Source organism: Sebastes fasciatus, chromosome 16, assembly GCF_043250625.1.
Source record: "Sebastes fasciatus isolate fSebFas1 chromosome 16, fSebFas1.pri, whole genome shotgun sequence".
In the NCBI taxonomy this organism is placed as follows: Eukaryota; Metazoa; Chordata; class Actinopteri; order Perciformes; family Sebastidae; genus Sebastes; species Sebastes fasciatus.
The window spans coordinates 16,781,981-16,800,752 of record NC_133810.1 but is presented as its reverse complement, the minus strand read 5'-3'; the positions used below and the strand labels follow the sequence as shown (position 1 = coordinate 16,800,752).

Here is an 18,772-nt window from a genome sequence, read left to right as displayed (position 1 = left end):
TCAACATGATTTCAGCTGCGGTTTGACACTGCGGGAAAGTTCAGAGACAACTGCATGCCTTCCTTTTTTTAGGGTCAGACCTCCTTTAATAAGTCACAGTGATTTCAGTGCTCTTGGAAAAGGATGGTGGTGCCGCGCAGGACAGCCTTGATCAATGTTATCCACACAGCGCTGGATCAGTTGTACAGAGCGGCCTGAGGCCCAGCAGCCAGTGTAGCTGCCATGCTGCCCTCATTACAGTAATGATCTCCCAGTGCACAGCTCCCACGTGAGGCCCCATCAACACCCTGACTTTGACTGTACCTCACACTCTCCTCACCTCTCTCCCTCAAATACACACATGCACAGCAAACCACAATGACACATTCATCAGCAATGGCACAGAAATAGTAAGATTCCCCCATAATACGCAATGATTAGCAACACATTAGGGTGTAGATATTCCACGCATGGCCCTGTAAGTTATTGGATTTCCACTTTACATAAATGGGCTTCAGAATTGATCTTGTGTCGCACCTGTGTCTTCGTCAATGGTGAAAGTGCCCAGTCCGCTGCCTCCTTTGACAGAGTACCTCAACGCGCCATCTCGCCCCTTGTCATCGTCCTTAGCGCTGACTGTCAGGACGCTTGTGCCCGCACGAGAGTTCTCCTTCACTGAGCCTCTCACAGCAAAGTCGGAGAAGTAGGGTGCATACAGATTCTCATTGACATCCACCACCTGAAAAAAATTTAATGGTTCACTTTAATATTGACTGACAAATTGAGTGAAGATATGTGTTGTATCATACAGTATGCATGTACAATATAGCACTAGATCAATACACCAATATTGCCTTCAATTACATTACGGCTAACCCCTATTCATGATTTCCTAACAAGTAATTTTTGGTAAATAAATTGTTTACTTTCAGGAAGAGACGCTAATATTTTTAAGCACTGCCCCAACGAGCCACCAAGCCCCTAAATTTGGTGGCCAAAGTGCACATTTGGTGGCCCAAATGTAAACGTATATAAAAACAATACAGAAAAGGCAATTTAACTCAGCTTCACACAGCCTTCCTTAACTGTGACACTTTACTAAATGAAAAGACCATAACAGAAAACGTAAACTCCTGCTTCCATTCCCTCCTATATTTTTGTTGCCGTTTCGTTTTTTCATAGTCCGCCTTTTGTGTGTTTGGTTCTTCTGTAAGGATCTTGTTAGCTGTTGCGCCAAACAGGTATTCTCATTGAGACATGCAGTCTCAATCTCAAGAGAGCCCTGATAAAAGACAGGATATTTGGTGGCCACAGAGTAACTGTTGTGGCCACAGGCCATCGGGCCATGGTTAATGTCAAACCCTGACTTTGTTAGTGTACCCTATATGGTCTCTTCAATTGAACTGGATTGAATTGCGGGGCATCCTGCAACTTATCTTTAAACACTAATTTTATTTCATTGTTGTGGGTTGGTCTGGGGAGTTTTAGTGTACCACGATCTAAATTCTTATATAGGTATTTTCTTCCTGAGACTAGAAATGGGGGGAGCATTAAAGAAAACCTGTAGATACTGGCATGTCATATCAACAATTTGAAGCTTGTAATGATCCAACAAAACCATAAATGTCAACACTTAATTGATGAAACAGATTTTGATTTAGCATTTGTTCTGATACAAACCTCCACCTCCACAAATGTCTGACTGATGAGGACGGGCACTCCTCTGTCCTCGGCGACTAATGTCAGGTTGTAAAACTGTTGTTTCTCAAAGTCCAGCTCCTTCCTAATCCTCACCACTCCGCTCCCGGCATCGATCTGTTCAAAGCATTACAATCCCATGCATCATAAGCTGTCAATAAAAAGAGGATCAGCATATGCAACAGTGTAGACGATACAAATAGTGACATCACCTACCTCAAAAGTGCCGTTGAAGTCATTAATCAAGGAGTATCGGACCTGTCCGCTGGGGCCCATGTCTGGGTCCTGAGCCTGCACCCAGGTAATCACGGCCCCTGGCGGGAGGTCCTCCAGTACTCGAGCACTATAGCTGTTAGGGATGAAAGCCGGGGCGCAATCATTGACGTCCTCTACTATTACACTAAGAGTAGTCACCGACGACCTTCGAGTGCCTCTTTCAGCCTTGTCTCTCACTTCAATCTTCAACGTGAACATTGGGATGCTTTCTCTGTCCAAGTGGCTCGTAACAAACACACTTCCAGTTTCGCTGTCGATACCAAAATGAGGGACACTGGTCAGCATTACGTAGGAGAGCTGTCCATTTTGACCAATGTCTCTGTCAAATGCAGTCAAGGTAATAACCTCGACGCCAATAGCTGAATTTTCCGCAACAAGAGCAGAGAAGCTCTCCTGATAAAACTGGGGGTCGTTGTCATTTGCGTCCTCAATGATCACAGTCAGTAGTCTCCAATTGCACATTTGGGGAACGCCCTGATCGTAGACGGTGATATTAAGGAAGTAACGATCCAATCGCTCACGGTCAAGCGGCTGCAACACAGTTATCAACCCGTTCTCCATGTTGATATTGAAGCAGTTTTCTTTGTTACCGTCAGATATGGAAAAGAGAACACGGCCATTGAAGCCTGTGTCGCCATCTCGTGCTCGCACCTGAAAGACGCTGGCACCAGCAGCGAGGTCTTCTCTCACTAGAATGCTAGTAGGCAAGGCCTCAAACTGTGGAGCATGTTTGTTCATAGAGAAAATGTCCGTATATCTCTCATCTGGTCTTTGTCTCGCCATAGCAGACGCTTTTGAGACCATATTTTCTGCCAATAGCTGGGCCACCCTGGTCTCCTTACAGGTGAACCCCATGGGTGGCATCCTACCCCTCACCACAGACACATTCACAAATGTAGGCTCGGAGAACATCTCGCCATCTGTTGCAACTATTTTCAGGTTGAATATCCCATTTTTTAAATTAGCCGATCCTAATGATCTTTTCAACGACAAAGCCCCCGAGTCTGGATTTAAGTTAAAATAGTCTAACTCGTTCCCAGACAGTATCTTGTACGTCACCATTCCCAGCTCGTCCATGTCCACAGCTGACAAGGTGATGATAGTCTGACTGATGGGGAAATCACGGCTTATCATCCCCCTGCAAGAAACCCTCTCAAAAAGAGGCTGGTTGTCATTTATATTTATCAGACGAACGGTGACATTGACTTCACTCTCCCGTCTGTAGGGCGAACCCCAATCAGACGCCCGCACTGCAAAAGTATAGATATCATCTGACGACTCAAAGTCTAGGTCTCTTGTGATCCTCACCTCCCCAGAGTCCTGGTCTATTGTAAACGGAAGATAGTGTTGGCCACTTATTGTGTGGGTTACACACCCATTCTCTCTTTTATCGGCATCCACGGCGGACACCACGAGAGCGACGGTGCCTACAGGTAAGCTCTCGTTGATTGCAACATCGTAGAATGGCCTGTTGAACACTGGAGAGTTATCATTAGCATCCTCTATGGTGATTTGGACCCTTGCTCGCTGCTGACTGATAATATCAACTACCTCCATCTCCATGAAATCCTGTGATATCCTTGTCAGCTGCCTTGTGGTCATAATAACTCCAGTCAAAGGGTTTATATCAAAGTACGTCAGATCTGAGGGGCCGCTGAAGCTGTAATTGACACTCAGAGGGGCTGGGGAGATTTTCACCACCTCCACAATAGTGCCTGGGGGAGCTATTTCACTCAGTGTGACTACATAAACATCTTTCTCGAAATTCGCCAACACTAGGTCTGGCTTTGTAACCAACAACTGAACAACTTGAGTGTTAGAAAACTTAGGCGGTATGCCCCTGTCTTTGGCTTGGAAGGTTAAGTTGCAGCCATAGGGGAATGTATCCCAGTCGAACAATTCTGATGTTTTCACACGATACTCATTACCGACAGGCGATCGATCAATTACAAATTGTTCAAGGGGGTCACCCTCCATAATGGACACCCACTCTATATCCCCAGCTACCCCCTCGTCTTTGTCCTCCACAGTCATTACAACGTAGACTGGGTCCTTGTCCTCCCACAATGGAACGACAGCGACTGCATCGAGAACAGGAGCAAACTCATTAACCCGCTCCACAGTTAGGACCAGCCTAGCAGTGCTGCTGATACCATTGTTCCCGTAAAGCTTCATCCCTCTGTCGACCACCTGCACCTCCAGCTCATACCGGCCTTGTCTGTCCATCCTTGGCTGACCTGTCAGCGTGATGACCCCGCTGGTCGGATGAACAGCGAAGAGTTCAATTCTGTTCTTGAAGAAGTAGTAGAACTCCCCGTTGGAGCCCACATCAGCATCCGTGGCTGTTACGCGTCCTATGCTGGCACCCAGTGGGGCACTCTCAGACACAATGAATGAATAGGAGGTGGGGGAGAAGAGAGGTCGGAGATCATTGGTATCCAATACCTTGATATAAATAGTGGCTAAGGCCTCTAGGCCTCTCTGGGCAGATGCCTTAATTGTCAGCGTATAATTGTCCTGTACTTCTCGATTCAATGTGGCACCGCTGCCTCCGTTTGTGCGTATACGGAGGAAACAAAAATCCCCCATTACAAACTCCTCAGCCTGGAAGATTCCCTCGCTGTCTCCAGACGCAATGGAATATTTTATGCCTAAAGAACGAGGTGGGCCAAGAATGATGCCCATTTTGACCTCACTTCTGGTATAGGTTCTTGCCGCAGAGTTCTCGAAGATGGAGGCATTATAGGCCGGCTGGGTGAAGAGCAGCAGGCCTTGTCCAGCCCTCGGTTCTGTCAGGAACTGGGCACAGGTTGGGGGGAAACAGAGGAGGAGGAAGAAGCAAATAAAATGGAAAAAAAGAAGAAAGAAGCTGGGTAGAGGAAGCATATTTCCCCACCGATTAGGCTTCATCACTATTCCATCACCCAGTCACCCTATATTTGGAAAGCAAAGAAAAACAGATCTGATTCAGTTGGTGAGTTGTTGAAGACATGCACTCTGCAATGCATGCTAAAAATGTGACAGAGAACTGTGAGACAAAAGTTACAAAGACATTTCAGGGGTACTGCTTATCACTACAGGGATATGATAGCATATTCAATGTTGCATACTCCAACAGTTTGTATTCAAACGCTGTATATTGCACCCCAAAAGGCTCAGAAGCAAAGACTGACATATCTTGAAACAAACCACATCAAAGCACAGCGCACTTACAGCCTCAGTGAAACACATCATGTCACCAAGTAAAATAACAGGGATCAGGAACAATCACAGTTACTATAATGCAGACTAGAGTGCCTAAAAGACACACATTAGAAAATGTATAGGACAAAATATAGCCACAGTCAGAGAAACATCATTGTGCACAAACACTTTCTGAAACAGCCTGGTTTCAATGAGTTATCATCAGTGGTGGGATGTAACTAAGTACATTTACCATTCACTCAAGTACTGTACTTTAGTAAAATTTTGAAGTACTTGTACTTTACTGGAGTATTTCCATTTATTTAATTAGGCCCACTTAAGATGCAACATTAGTGATGCTTACACATGAATGAATCACTCATTATAATCCAGTGGGCCATTTTGCACAATACTTGTACTTTTACTTTTGGTTTATGAGTATATCCTGATGCTAAGACTTTGAATGCAGGACTTGTATTTGTATTATTTTACTTGTGTATTTCTACACTGTGTTACTTTTGATCTGAGGACTTCTTCCACCATTGGTTATCATCAAGTTAACTCCAATGCACAGCCAACGTTTAAACTTATTAGTAACTGCCAGAAAAGTAAAGGAAATGCAAAATGAGGTGACCTAATTAAAAACATTTTCTTTTCTCTTTTTCTTTTCATTATTTTAAATAGGCCTATACTGTATGGGCTAGTGTATAAATGTTGTATCCATTAACTTTTACCAAATATACATCAGCTAATAAATTCTGATGTATTATTATGGATTACTCGGTAGTAAATAAAATAGCTGAAATTAGGCCCACCTTTACCAGCTGCAACATCAGTGATCCTTACACATGAATGCATCACTAATTATAATCAAGTGGGCCATTATGCACTATACTTGTACATTTACTTTTGGTTTATAATTATATTCTGAATACTTATGTCACCTTCTTTCACTTGTGTAAGATTTGGAATACAGGACTTTTACTTGTATTTGTATTATTTTAGGCTATACTTGTGTATTTATATACTGTAGTATTGCTACTTTCCACCACTGGTTATCATCAGGTTAACTCCAAAGCACAGCCAAAGTTTAAACTCATTAGTAACTGCCAGAAAAGTAAAGGAAATGCAAAATGAGGTGACCTAATTAAAAACATTTTCTTTTCTCTTTTCATTGCAAATTATTTGAAATAGACCTATACTGTATGGGCTATTACTAAATGGTGTATCCATATCCATAGCATTTATGAACTTTAACACACACTAAAACATACAGGCTGTATTATTGAACTGATTATATTGACATTTTCACGCTTATAATGTATGTAGGACATAGTATATAGATGCATAACTGCACCAAATAGGCTGTCAGAATCAAATGACCAGGGGGGAGACTGTCCCGGGAGATTTTGGGGTGCATTTCTCGTCTCCCATGATGTTGATGCAGATATGGAGCTCGCCTCCGTGCAAAATCCACGAGTTTTATGAAGCCACAGTCTGCAGCTCCATCTCAATTAAACATCCTGTACACAGACTTCACTCAACACATCAGAGCGTGTCCTACCTTTACACGAAACAGCTGGAATCAGTGAAAGTAAATCCTTCCCCATCCTCTGTCCAGACAGGAAAAAAAGAAAGGCACGAAACAATCGCACAGAAGTCGGTGGTGATGCTCGGAGAAAAAAAAATCATGTGCACATCATATCCCGACAGGCAGTTTGTCTACTCGGCTGCAGCCATCCTCGTAAAACTAAATAGCTATTGCCCCAGTTTCATGCACCTGACTGATGATAACCCTGAGTGCAGCTGGGCTATACTTCGGCTTTATATCTGCAATAGTTGACACACAAATGGACAGTTAGGTGTCATTTGCTGGTTGAGGTTAAGATCCGAGATAAATGTGGTATCAAAGAACATGTCGCTTTTAAGTTGTGGGAAGCGGTCAGCATCAGTTTGTCGCTTGAGTGGGACCACGGTGCGCTCACACACAGGATGGATGGAGGAGGAGGAGGAGGAGGAGGCGGCGGGTTGGGCTAGCTCCGATGTTTGCCTGTTGCCGAAAACACCCGGAAGTGTAACGTGCAGCAGCAGCAGTGGCAGCAGCAGGATATTTCTCTCTCTCACACACACAGGAGCTTTTTTAGTGCTTAGTTACACATCTGGCCACCAGTTCAACTTCGTCCACCCGCCGTCATGTCCGTGTTGTGTTATAATAAAGGATGTGGACAACGATTTGATCCAGAAAACAACCCGGACGGTGAGTAATGTTTGAAGCTAACTATCGCTGCTAACGTGATAACCTCTGATGATGATGATGATCTGGAAGGTTCTCTACAGGCCTGCTGCTGCTGGGCCCCATGAAGCTATAACCTCATATTACTGACATAGTGACAACTTTAATTCATTAACACTGCTCTAGCTGATGAGCCAGGGAAGCTAATAACACGTGTTGACTTCTCACGGTGTTGTTAGCATGTTGTTAGCTCCTGTGATTAGCACGTTAAGTTAGTTAGAGGGTGACGTGAGACTTGGCAGAAGCATTGTCCCAGGACAGGACGTATACAGTATGTCGGGTTAAAGTTAAAGAAACACCCATAACCATAACTATGCCACCACAAGTAGAAAGACAGCGAAGATCTGTTAAATAACCGGTCAAAAGTCAGGTTCAGCTTTTAAAAGGATGTTATATCTGTGTTTATTCTCTATGTTTTTTCAACAGTTTTTTAGAGCTGTCTGACACTTTTCATATGGGTTGTCAAGAAGCCTTCATTTCTACATTAAATAACAACACAAGAGACATAAATACTGCAAAGTTATAACACTTCACACTATAACCAATGCGATAGGTTGCCAGTTATGCGATAGGTTGCCAGTTATACGATAGGTCGCCAGTTATACGATAGGTTGCCAGTTATGCGATAGGTCGCCAGTTATGCGATAGGTCGCCAGTTATGCGATAGGTTGCCAGTTATGCGATAGGTTGCCAGTTATACGATAGGTCGCCAGTTATACGATAGGTCGCCAGTTATGCGATAGGTTGCCAGTTATGCGATAGGTTGCCAGTTAACTTAGGTTGCCAGTTAATTTAGGTTGCCAGTTAACTGGATATAGATGCTAAAATAATCACCACAGCCTCCTATATGTTTCAATGTACATGCATAATGAAATGTTAATCTCCTAATGTCGGCAAAAGAGGTTTTGTAATTGCAAACCTTATATTCATGGCACAGTATACAAATATGCAAAACTAGGAGTAGGGATGCGACGATATCGTATATCGGGGCGATACTGACTCAAATAACTGGATCGGATATCGGTGACAATGGGGCCGGTCTATTAAATTCAATTCTACGTTTACATTATACTTGCCAACCTTGACACTCCAAAACATTTTTTGCCCCTCTGGCATGAATTTATGTGAATCTCTGGCATAAAATAATAGTCATCATTATTTTTTTTGCTCCTGCTTGAGTATTTCTTTCTCTTATTACTCTAAATTTGTCTCTCCTTCTATCACTCACTGAAGACCCTCTCAGACACAATGAAGCAGGAAAGAAGAAAGGCACTTTATTAATCCCAGAGGGGAAATAAGAAATGTTCACTCTGTTATATACAGGACACACACACACACACATGCACTAACAGGACTTATATACATCCGTTAATGAGAGAGATGTCAGAGTGATGGGGCTGCCTCTGACAGGCGCCCTGAGCAGTTGTGGAGGTTGGTGCCTTGCTCAAGGGCATCTCAGCAGTGCCCAAGAGGCAAACTGGCATCTCTCCAGCCACCAGTTCACACTCAGTACTTGGTTCATGCAGGGACATGAACCGGCGACTCTCCGGTTCCCAAGCCAAGTCCCTATGGACTGAGCTACTGCCGCTCCAAATGAGACAATTGCACTCTGAAACGTGTTATTAACAATGACATGAAGGCTTGGTTGTGTTGCTGTGATTTGTGGCGAGCGCAGCTCAAACCCTGCAGCGGTGTCGCAAGCAGCTCTCCTCCACCGGGAAAAGACATTTGGTTTAGCTGTATTGTTGACCGGGTGGAAACAGTAGGGCTTATAAACACACTGTACAGCGCCAGTAACAGGTTGAGATAACGAAAAGGAAAAAAAGAAGTGAAAAATTGCCATAAATCGGGAGAAATACGGAAGAAGTAGAATCTCCAGGGAACCTGAGTCTCCAGGGAAAACCGGGAGGGTTGGCAAGTATGGTTTATATACCATACATTATATACTGGGATTTTAATTCCTGTTGAAAGGAACTGTGTGGCATTTAGGAGGATATATTGGCAGAAATGGGATATAATATTAATAAGTATGTTTTCTTTAGTGTATAACCACCTGAAAATAAGAATCATTATGTTAGAATGAGCCCTTAATATCTTCATACGGAGGGGGTCCTCTTTTTATGAAGCCAGCCGCCATGTTTCTACAGTAGCCTAGAACGTACAAACCAAACACTGGCTCTAGATAGAGGTTTTCACGTTTTCATGTCGACCACCGTAGTTCTCATGCACGCTTGGCACATAAGAGAAGTTTCGGGAGGCATCACCGCTAGATGCCGCCCGATCCTACACACTGCACCATTAAGTTTTGACCAATTCGTTTCTGCATTAAAAAGGTTCACACTTGAATTGTAACTCCTGTTCACTGTTATAAAGTTGCTGGTGTACCATTTATTAATTTAATAATAAATAAATTCAGTACATTTATATCTATGTATTTATTTGTTACATTTTGTTTTACAAAGTTAGCAAAGCAATGTAAAAGCCTATATAGCCTGATGTTGCATAAAATAATGATCCCAGTCACGTCCACACAGTGAGGCATACAGTTTTATTAATTAAACACTGGTATCGGATCAGTACTCTGTATCAGCCGATACCCAAAGCACAGGTATCGCTATCATCAGGACTGAAAAAATGGGATTGGTGCATCCCTAACATCTCTAAACCCCATAAGAGATGGAGAGATGCAGGCTAAGATATATTCATGAGATAAGATTAATTTTCCTTAGGACAGTAACAAGCAGGCTTATGCCTGAGGAAAGTCAAAGTATATTTTGAACCCACACTGTCTGCTGCCAGCAGTTAAATATCAATCTGTGAAGGTGAGAGCTGTGTCCCCAATAACCAGGGGCCTCATTTAGAAATCAGGACATTTGACAAATGTAGCCGAGCCATGATATGTTTACAGTGCGTATTCCTCATTGAAGCAGTGGCCAAATCCGTGATTAAATGCAACAAAAGATGCCTCGGGAGACAAAGACATTTTAAACTCCATCCATCATCATGAGCAAAACTAATTATTCCCATCTCATTGCCTTTTGTCATGTTCGAGGCAATGGCTGAGTTGTTGTTTACACGTTTGGCACACAGTTTACGGCATATATCATCCTGTTTTATGTTAGATATAGATTTGTACATCTTAATTCCTCTCACATTTAGCTCATAACATATACAATTTATGAACTTCTCTTAATGAAAACGCAGTGTACCTCCAGGAGTGCAGTACCCCAACAAAACCACTAGGAAATTCACTTACACAAGGTTGTGTAACTTGTAATTCACTTCATGATCTTGTGTGTCCATACTTAAAGATAAAGTTTGCTCATGAAACCTTTTTTTATATGAAGCCACTGATCTAAATGTAATTGAACGTTCAAGGTGGCATTGTTGTCTTCAGCTCCCAACGACAAAACCTCAGTGAGCCCCTTAATTCCTTTCGTTAGAAATGTCCTCTCCTGTCTTCAAGTAATAATAGGCTGCCTCTTTTCATAACAATAGAGTGTATTATCATTACCTATAGGGGGTATGTAAGAGATGTATCTAAGGCAACAGCACGGAAGGGACATAGATCAGTGGAAAATGCTTGATTTATGCTGTCACCCAGCCAACTTTTTTTTATTCATTCAGCAGTGATTTATCTTGTAGGGCAGTTCCAAAAAGAGGACATTTAAACAGTCATGCTGTACTTTTCATACGAGGCTAATCTCAAACTTTCTGATGACATCTCAAATGTATCATCAATCCAGACCATTAATATTCATTCATATGGCTGAAGGTCTTGTATCAGTTTCATATATTGTGTCTTGTTTTGCTTGTATGTTGCTCATATTTCAATTTTGTTTCAGTTTTGAAAAACTTTTTTTCGTCACAGAAATTGGTTCTATTTGAAAGGAAAGTTCAATGTAAACATTTACAATTAATTTCCTAATGCCCAAGTTAATACTTTATCTACAGTATGTGTTTTGTGCGCTGCACTTCACAAGGGCAAATGCGAATAGTTTAAGTTTTATGTAAGAGGTAGTGGAAATGAAATATATTTAATAAAGTTTAATACTGAGTAACAAAAACATATCATTATCTACTAAAGCTTTAAATGATCTTTATCCTTTGTGTTTTTAGTTTGCTACATCTGTTTTATCCACAAATTATTCTGTATCACTTCTGGACTGGTGATCAGTTTTTGTTTGAAACACCAAGGACTAAATCACTTTTTATTACTTACTAGTTTCCAGTTAACTACTGAGTTGACTTCAGAGAGACAATAAATATTTATAATAAATTAAACACTTTTTTATTTTGTATTTTAACCTACAATCTAGAGGTATAAATCACAAGTTGTATCACAATACAAAATTAGATTGATTCTTTGCACAACGAGGCTGCGATCGGTATGAGGCGATATGCCTATTTAACACAATCAGTTACATTTATAGAAACTCACAAAAAGCAACTAAAATATGATTTGACAATTGTATTACTTTAGGAAGGAGATCTGCTCCGTCTGACGCAGACGTGCCATGGGAATTTCAAAATAAATCTGCATCATAAAGATGATGATGTGTGTCAATGTGTTCACTTTGTTTCGATTGATATCAGATCATTGATCACTGAATCGATGTGTTACACCCCTACTACAATCTACACACAATTTACATGAATTCATGTCAGCATATTAGGTCATTTTAATAAAGTTTTAAAACGTTTTCGCACTTGCTTGAGTACAATATGATAAGGAACAGACATAACCCTACAGCCATCAATTAATGCTGAAAATAATACAGAGTTCTGTCCAGCCGTGAGCACCTCAAGTCATTTTGACAGAGAATACATGAAGGCAGTATCAGACATTGCTGATCTTTTGTTCGGTGTACCACACATGAAAGGAGGAGCAAATGCAGACAAGACCACTGATGTTTTAGTGCTTCACCAAGAAAAGGCTTGATGCCCGTCCAACAGTTGAAAAATGACTAAAGATTATTTGTAGTTGTTGATTCTCAAAAATGCCTTTCCTCATTCAGAAACTACTTCTCTACGATTCTACTCATCATTCTGTAAAATAAATTAGATGTTTTCCACTGAGAAATTTAAGGTGTTCCTTCAAAGCTGAAAGTTTTGTGTCTTTAATGAAAATAGAATTCATTAAAAGAAGGCCAGAAAAGCTGCATAAACAGTTAAGTTTGCATGTTATTCGATGCCGGTGTAGGTAACGCTGTTTCCTATATCGCCACATATATTTATTCTAAATGACTCAAAGTTGTGTTTCCATTTTCACAGATGGCTGCACCTATCATCCAGGAGTCCCAGTGTTCCACGATGCTTTGAAGGTAAAAACGCCTGAAAATGCACAGTTAGCTTGTGTCTTGTTATGTGGTCAAAGCTAACGTCTGTCTGACTTCCCCCCCAGGGATGGTCCTGCTGCAAGAGAAGAACCACCGACTTCTCCGACTTCCTCAGCATTGTTGTGAGTTTTTTAGTTTCTGTTTTTAATCCATACTTTGAATCCTCCATGGTCATGTTTCCATTGTCTATTGTTTTCATAGGCATTGACTGCCACCTTTTGCTGTGGTCTGAACGCTCAATTGTTTGTGAGTCCAACTCAGTGACTTTCTTTCCGCCACAGGGCTGCACGAAAGGTCCCCACAACAAGGAGAAGCCGCCTGAGCCGGTGAAACCAGATGTGACAGCGTCGGGAGACGCGGATGACCAAAAACCAAAGTTTAACAAGTACATCATCTCCGCACCAATGCCTCAGGAGGCGATACGCAGACCAAGGTTGCACAGTTTGACTCTTATATAGTTTTTTACATTGTAATCAATACCATAGGAATACCCTAAGCTCTTATTATGTGTGCAGTGAACCCCTATGCCAAATCCCATTTAAAGGAAAGAAACAAGCCAAGAAGAACGCATTTTTCAAAGGGCTTTCAATTTAAAACTATACATCCTTATTATCCCCACATACTACATTCCAGTTATTCTGCTTTAGTATCAAATGGATAAAAGGATCGGTGCCGTACCAGATGTGATAAAACAGCCTGAATACTGAGGATCCACAGGATAGTCTGAGGCGTTTTCTATTCTTTTACCCTGGATGCTTCCCAGTGGAGTTCAAAAGAACGTGGCCGAGCGACTGATGAAACGATTACTTCTGAATAGTGAAAATCCTTTCAAGTGGTGTATCGGTCTTGGACCTCATTTTGAAGTGCTGATAATGTATTCCTTACTTAAAGGGAAAACCACTACACCCTTCCAAATAGTTTTCAATTAACAAATGAATTAAAAACAGATACCCTTTGTTAATGCTTTGTGCCTAATAGATTCCTTACCGTTACAGTGCTGATGAGCCGATGGTGAGATTGCAGCATAAAGTCTCTACCTCTCTGAAGCAGGCTCTGGAGAGGCTGAAGCTTACGGAAAACGTGGCTGAGAAGAAAGGTGAGAGCAGAACTTTATCTTCACCTTCATTCTCTCCTCCTTATCTCTTCCATGTTGCCGTTGTTTTTCTGTCTTCTTTATCGCAGACTACCATCCATTACCATCGTCTTCTTGTTACAGTTGACAGGAAGGTCATGTTGACAGGGGAAGTTAATGGATGGCCTCTGGGAATTCCTGCCGTTTGAGTTAAAGCTGGCAGGGACGGGACAACACATCATAACTGGATATGTTTTTTGTTTTTTTTAGATGCTCCTCGAAGCGTCTGAGTCAGTTCTTTGTCTCTCTTTCTGTCTGTGTGTTTTTCTAGAGGAAGATAATGACGAAATCAAGATTGGAACATCCTGTAAAAATGGAGGATGTACTAAAGTAAGTGATTACTGTACACTGGGGAAAACACTCTACAACAATTTGTCATGGTGTTGAAATGAGTAAAAAATGTCTATCTTTATCCATACCTCTGTAGGGCTTTGGCAACAGTTGATTTTGCTTTAAATTCATGCTGAAAGAAATTGTGAATTTTGCCAAATAAGTTTCCACTTCTTCACACATTTGAAGAAATCTATGACAGATGTCATTAAAGGACAACATAAACAAATCATGATAATGCCCCCAAAAGAGCTCACCGCTCTGGGTAAGGCGAAATAGATCCAGTTCCTTTTTCCTCCTCCTTCATGTTTATTTCTGAGACGGATGCAATGCTAAATTTTTTTTTGCTCAAACTAATCTGGCCTGTCAGAGCAGAAACCCAAAGATTAGAACATAAATTTTAAGGAAAAATATGCATTGACGGGTTTTGTAGAGGCTTGGAGTGGGACTTTAATGATTTACATAAATTGTAATTTAACTGATGTGATTGAAAGCCATGAGATAATCTCTCAAGGGCTGCCTGCTGCTTAGTTGATTAATCAGTTGGGCTCTTGGTGGAGTCTAAATTGGTACATTTTAACTTTTTCCAAAGTCCTTATTAGAGAACGAGATATTAGCCATTCTCATAGATGTGTAAAATACACTTTATTTGTATTTTTCACAACAAAAACGACCTGCTTTTGTTGTTTTCTCCAGAGTTTTGATGGACCTGCAAGCGATTCGGATGTGTGCTTATACCACGCTGGATTTCCTATCTTCCATGAAGGGTTAGTATTACTCAAAAAACTCTCACTGTATTGACATGAAATAGTAGATATTCTCTGGGAACTGTAAAAGAAGCGTGAAGAGCAACACTAGTATTTTTCCTGTTAGTCTTGTTCACTGGTTCTCCTGACTGACAAGTTGTTATTGACTGCTAAAACTCCAGCGGGTGTTTGTCTTTTTCCTGCATCTGCAGGATGAAATACTGGACCTGCTGTAAGAGGAAAACCTCCGACTTTAACACCTTCCTCTCTCAAGAGGGCTGCACCAGGGGAACACATCTATGGAGGAAAAAAGATACGGTAGGTTTGACAGCAACTGATCGTTTATGAGAGAGCCTCAGCTGTGACTCCATCTAGTGGTGTCTGGTAAACACTAGCACAGAGAAGACCGGTAGAGACTGAATGGCTGAATTTTGATTTTGTGTTTCAACTAATCAAACACAAATGTTGTTTTGTGAAATCTCCACACAGGGTAAGAAAGTGGTTCCATGTCGGTTTGACTGGCACCAGACGGGGGCGCAGGTCATCATCTCCATCTACGCCAAGAACGCCGTACCGGAGCTCTGCTATGTCGATGCAAACAGCACCACGGTGAGGGGATGCTATTAGTCTGGCAGATAATTTCTGTCCATAGTTAAACTACTTCGCTTTTGATTGTGTTCTTCTCAACCTAATGTTTATTTCTCTTTTCGCCTTCAGGTCGACATCCATGTTATATTTGAGGGAGAGAAGGAGTTTGTGCAGAAAATCAGCTTGTGGGGAGTAAGTACAGCATCACTTTCAACCTTATGTAAAAAGTCTTGTGACCTTTTGCTATATGCTGGTTTTAAGAGTGACTACAGGATAATAGGGTAAAAAATAATTAACTAATAGATATCACCATGAAACTTTCCCAGTTGACTACTGACGTTAAGACGATTACTCTTTGTATTACAAATTTTCTACAAATGTGTGTTTTGTATATGCAAATAAGAGATTATCTTATCAGATATGTGCTAATGTGCATACATTTCCAGAACAGAAATCTAATCATTGGATAAAGCCTGGTTCAAAAGTCTTGTCTCATTTTGTTGACATATTAGAGGCAAACGCTTTTACAGAAGGGATTTTGGATATCTCTTTTTATCACTCCATAAATCAGAAAATACTGTCAACAGCCATTAAAAAAAAAAATCAATTTTCGCCATGTTTTTAGGAATAAAATGTTGTATAAATCAGGCTGTGAATGCTATCTGAACAAACCCCCTCAGTAAAAACCTTCAGAATATAGATAGGAATGAAACTGCAAAGTTTGGTGTATGTAAGTGCCTATAAACTGGAGATTTCTGGCTCAGAGTGAGAACTTTTGTTGTTGTTGAGAAAACTGCCTCTTAAAGATATGGATTGTAAAATTCCACACATTTTGAAGACACTACAGGTCAATTAGGTAAATATTTTAACTAATAGATATCACCTTGAAACGTCCCCAGTTGATTTCTTACATTATGACAATTATTTTTTTGTAATACAAGTTTTCTGAAATTTGATGTTTAAATATGCAAATAAGCATTATCTAAAGCTAACTTTTGGTGAATTTAGGAGAAATCCACAGATGCAAATAGACAGAGTAGTAAAATAAACACTTAAATGTGTATTTTGGATGTTTTCTATCCACTAGTCTGAAAGAAGACATATTATGGAAGCAAAGTAGCCCAAAATCTTAAAATTGAAAACGTCGTTTTTGCCTGTAGCGTCTCGCCTTAATGCATGTACTTTTTTGTACAGCAATCCAGATACCTCAATATAACATACTTTCATGAACGATAATAAGTTTTATTATTTGATATGCTACTGATCTACACTAGGGGTCTTTGCAGTCAGGATTCAAAATTGCAGTAATTGTACTTAATATATTTCCACCTCAATATATACCACTGATTAAAACATGACTTGAAACTGCTCATAACTCAGACCGGTTCATCTGCGATCACCTCATACCAAAGGAACTAAGACCGCATTTGTCACACTCCCTTCTTCCCCTCGTAGGTGATAGACGTGAGTAAAAGCATGATGAACATGTTGGCCGCCAAGATCGAGATAGCCATGAAGAAGTCCGAGCCCATGTCGTGGGCTCGTCTGGACCTTCCTCCCCCGCCGCCGCCCAAGGAGGAGAAGGAGAAGGAAGAAGAGGAGACCGATAGCGAGGATGAAGATGAATGATGAGCAATTAAAATACAAACCTAGAGTGTATTTTTAGTCCAAGGCCACACATGCCGTTCCTTACCTCTTTAAAGAGTCGCCTCTTTTGCTGTCATGGAACTTTGGCCTCTTCAACATTACAGTGTTTCCCCCTTTCATTCTTAGTTGTACTTGATTTTGCTCGTTTTTCTCGGGTTTGTGGTCCTTTCATTGGTCATGGTTGAATGCTCGAGAATCTGCAAGTACTTTTTTTACAACAGTTTTTTCACTCAAATACTGAATAATAACAGGGGGAACACTGACTTTCAGCAGATTTTCAATCAAGTCGGACGATGACACACTTAATTGCACTGAAATCCCCTGAAAACAACACCACACAAATATGATCGGAGTCTCGTGTGACCACGCTTAAAAAGCCTTTCACGTGGACTGCTCACATCCAGTCATCGTAATGGACCACAGTTGTGACCATCCTCTATTTCCACCATGTTTGGTTAAAAGATTCATTCCATCCTTTAGTTTCAAAATTTGTTTAAATGATTGCGTTGTTTTGTCCACCGTTATCACATCAGACTGTATGTTGCCTTCATATAAATATATATATATATATATTCCCATGTATGTGCGACAATGAAGCTGCTCTGTGTAGTTTGAGTAGGAAATTTGAATCTCTAAGACACTTGTATAATATGGAGTTTATTCTGAATAAATTGTGTAAAAAGAAATGCAACAGTTCCTTGGGACTCTTAAACTCAGAAATTAAGATGCGCTCCGACTACCCCACCTCTTTTGTAGTTCAAATTGCTCCAATTATACCCAATGTATATTTTGTACAAGTTTTGCTTCTAAATGATCAATGCTGTATTTATCTCCTCATTTCTTGTCAAAGCAACCAAGCGCAGTTTTAATAATGAGAATGTACTGTAATGTCTGAGAATGCCACTTGAATACCAAGTATTTTTCAGCAAAGTACTGTATTGTAAAAATGCTACGCTAATACGGCATGTCTCAAGGCTTAGAATGTATGAATACGATTTGGATGAATGACACCATTGACGCAACGGTAAAAAGATTAAGGAACCAATTTCTCTTACCAAAAATAAACTTTTGTTTTGAACTTTTAAAACTGGGGGTGATCTTGTGTTGTGACCTCGTAAAACGGAACACTCCTCTTGAATTAATTTAGGTGTGACCTTTCAAGTGGACATTTTGATCCACGTGCAACTTTGGGAATTGCAGTGACTTTTACAAAATGTCATAAAGTTTAAGGTTAGAATATTGAGCTGTGTCCCGATGCTGTGGAGATGTCTCAGACCTTGACATCTATGCAGACATCACACCACAAACAGGAATCAATTTAAATGTTAATTCAAATGTGGCTCAGTTGACTCCCACACAAAGATAATAAAAGAAAGTCCCCCAAGGCTTTTGTAAATTATCTGAAGAGTTTGTGTTTCTTACTCTAAATGGCAGTTGGATCCATGTAAGATCATTTCTTCATAGCATACATGTCTGATGCAACATACTACGGAGCCTTATTTTGAAAGTAATCAGCTTCAACCATGTTGGAGAATAAATGTGTAAAGTCATAATGGAACAT

General features: G+C 40.8%; 2 protein-coding genes across 2 annotated transcripts in view; one reads left to right on the top strand and one right to left on the bottom strand.

The window, feature by feature from the left end:
* Positions 1-7,033, bottom strand: part of fat3b (FAT atypical cadherin 3b) — an 80,669-nt gene extending 73,636 nt beyond the window's left edge. Inside the window, exons 1-4 of the mRNA XM_074610039.1 lie at positions 6,701-7,033; positions 1,894-4,886; positions 1,660-1,794; positions 517-718 (exon numbers count right to left, since the gene is read on the bottom strand). Of these exons, the coding sequence (XP_074466140.1) occupies positions 517-718; positions 1,660-1,794; positions 1,894-4,863 (3,307 nt within the window). The 5' untranslated portion in view covers positions 4,864-4,886; positions 6,701-7,033. The remainder of the gene's footprint in view (positions 1-516; positions 719-1,659; positions 1,795-1,893; positions 4,887-6,700) is intronic.
* A 160-nt stretch (positions 7,034-7,193) lies between these two features.
* On the top strand, positions 7,194-18,298 carry chordc1b (cysteine and histidine-rich domain (CHORD) containing 1b). Its single transcript, XM_074610042.1, has 11 exons — positions 7,194-7,393; positions 12,704-12,753; positions 12,834-12,890; positions 13,050-13,201; positions 13,764-13,864; positions 14,172-14,230; positions 14,927-14,997; positions 15,189-15,294; positions 15,466-15,585; positions 15,694-15,756; positions 17,020-18,298. Exons 1-11 carry the CDS (start codon positions 7,330-7,332, stop codon positions 17,191-17,193), a joined length of 1,017 nt encoding a protein of 338 aa, XP_074466143.1. The 5' UTR covers positions 7,194-7,329; the 3' UTR covers positions 17,194-18,298.
* The last annotated feature ends 474 nt before the right edge of the window (positions 18,299-18,772 follow it).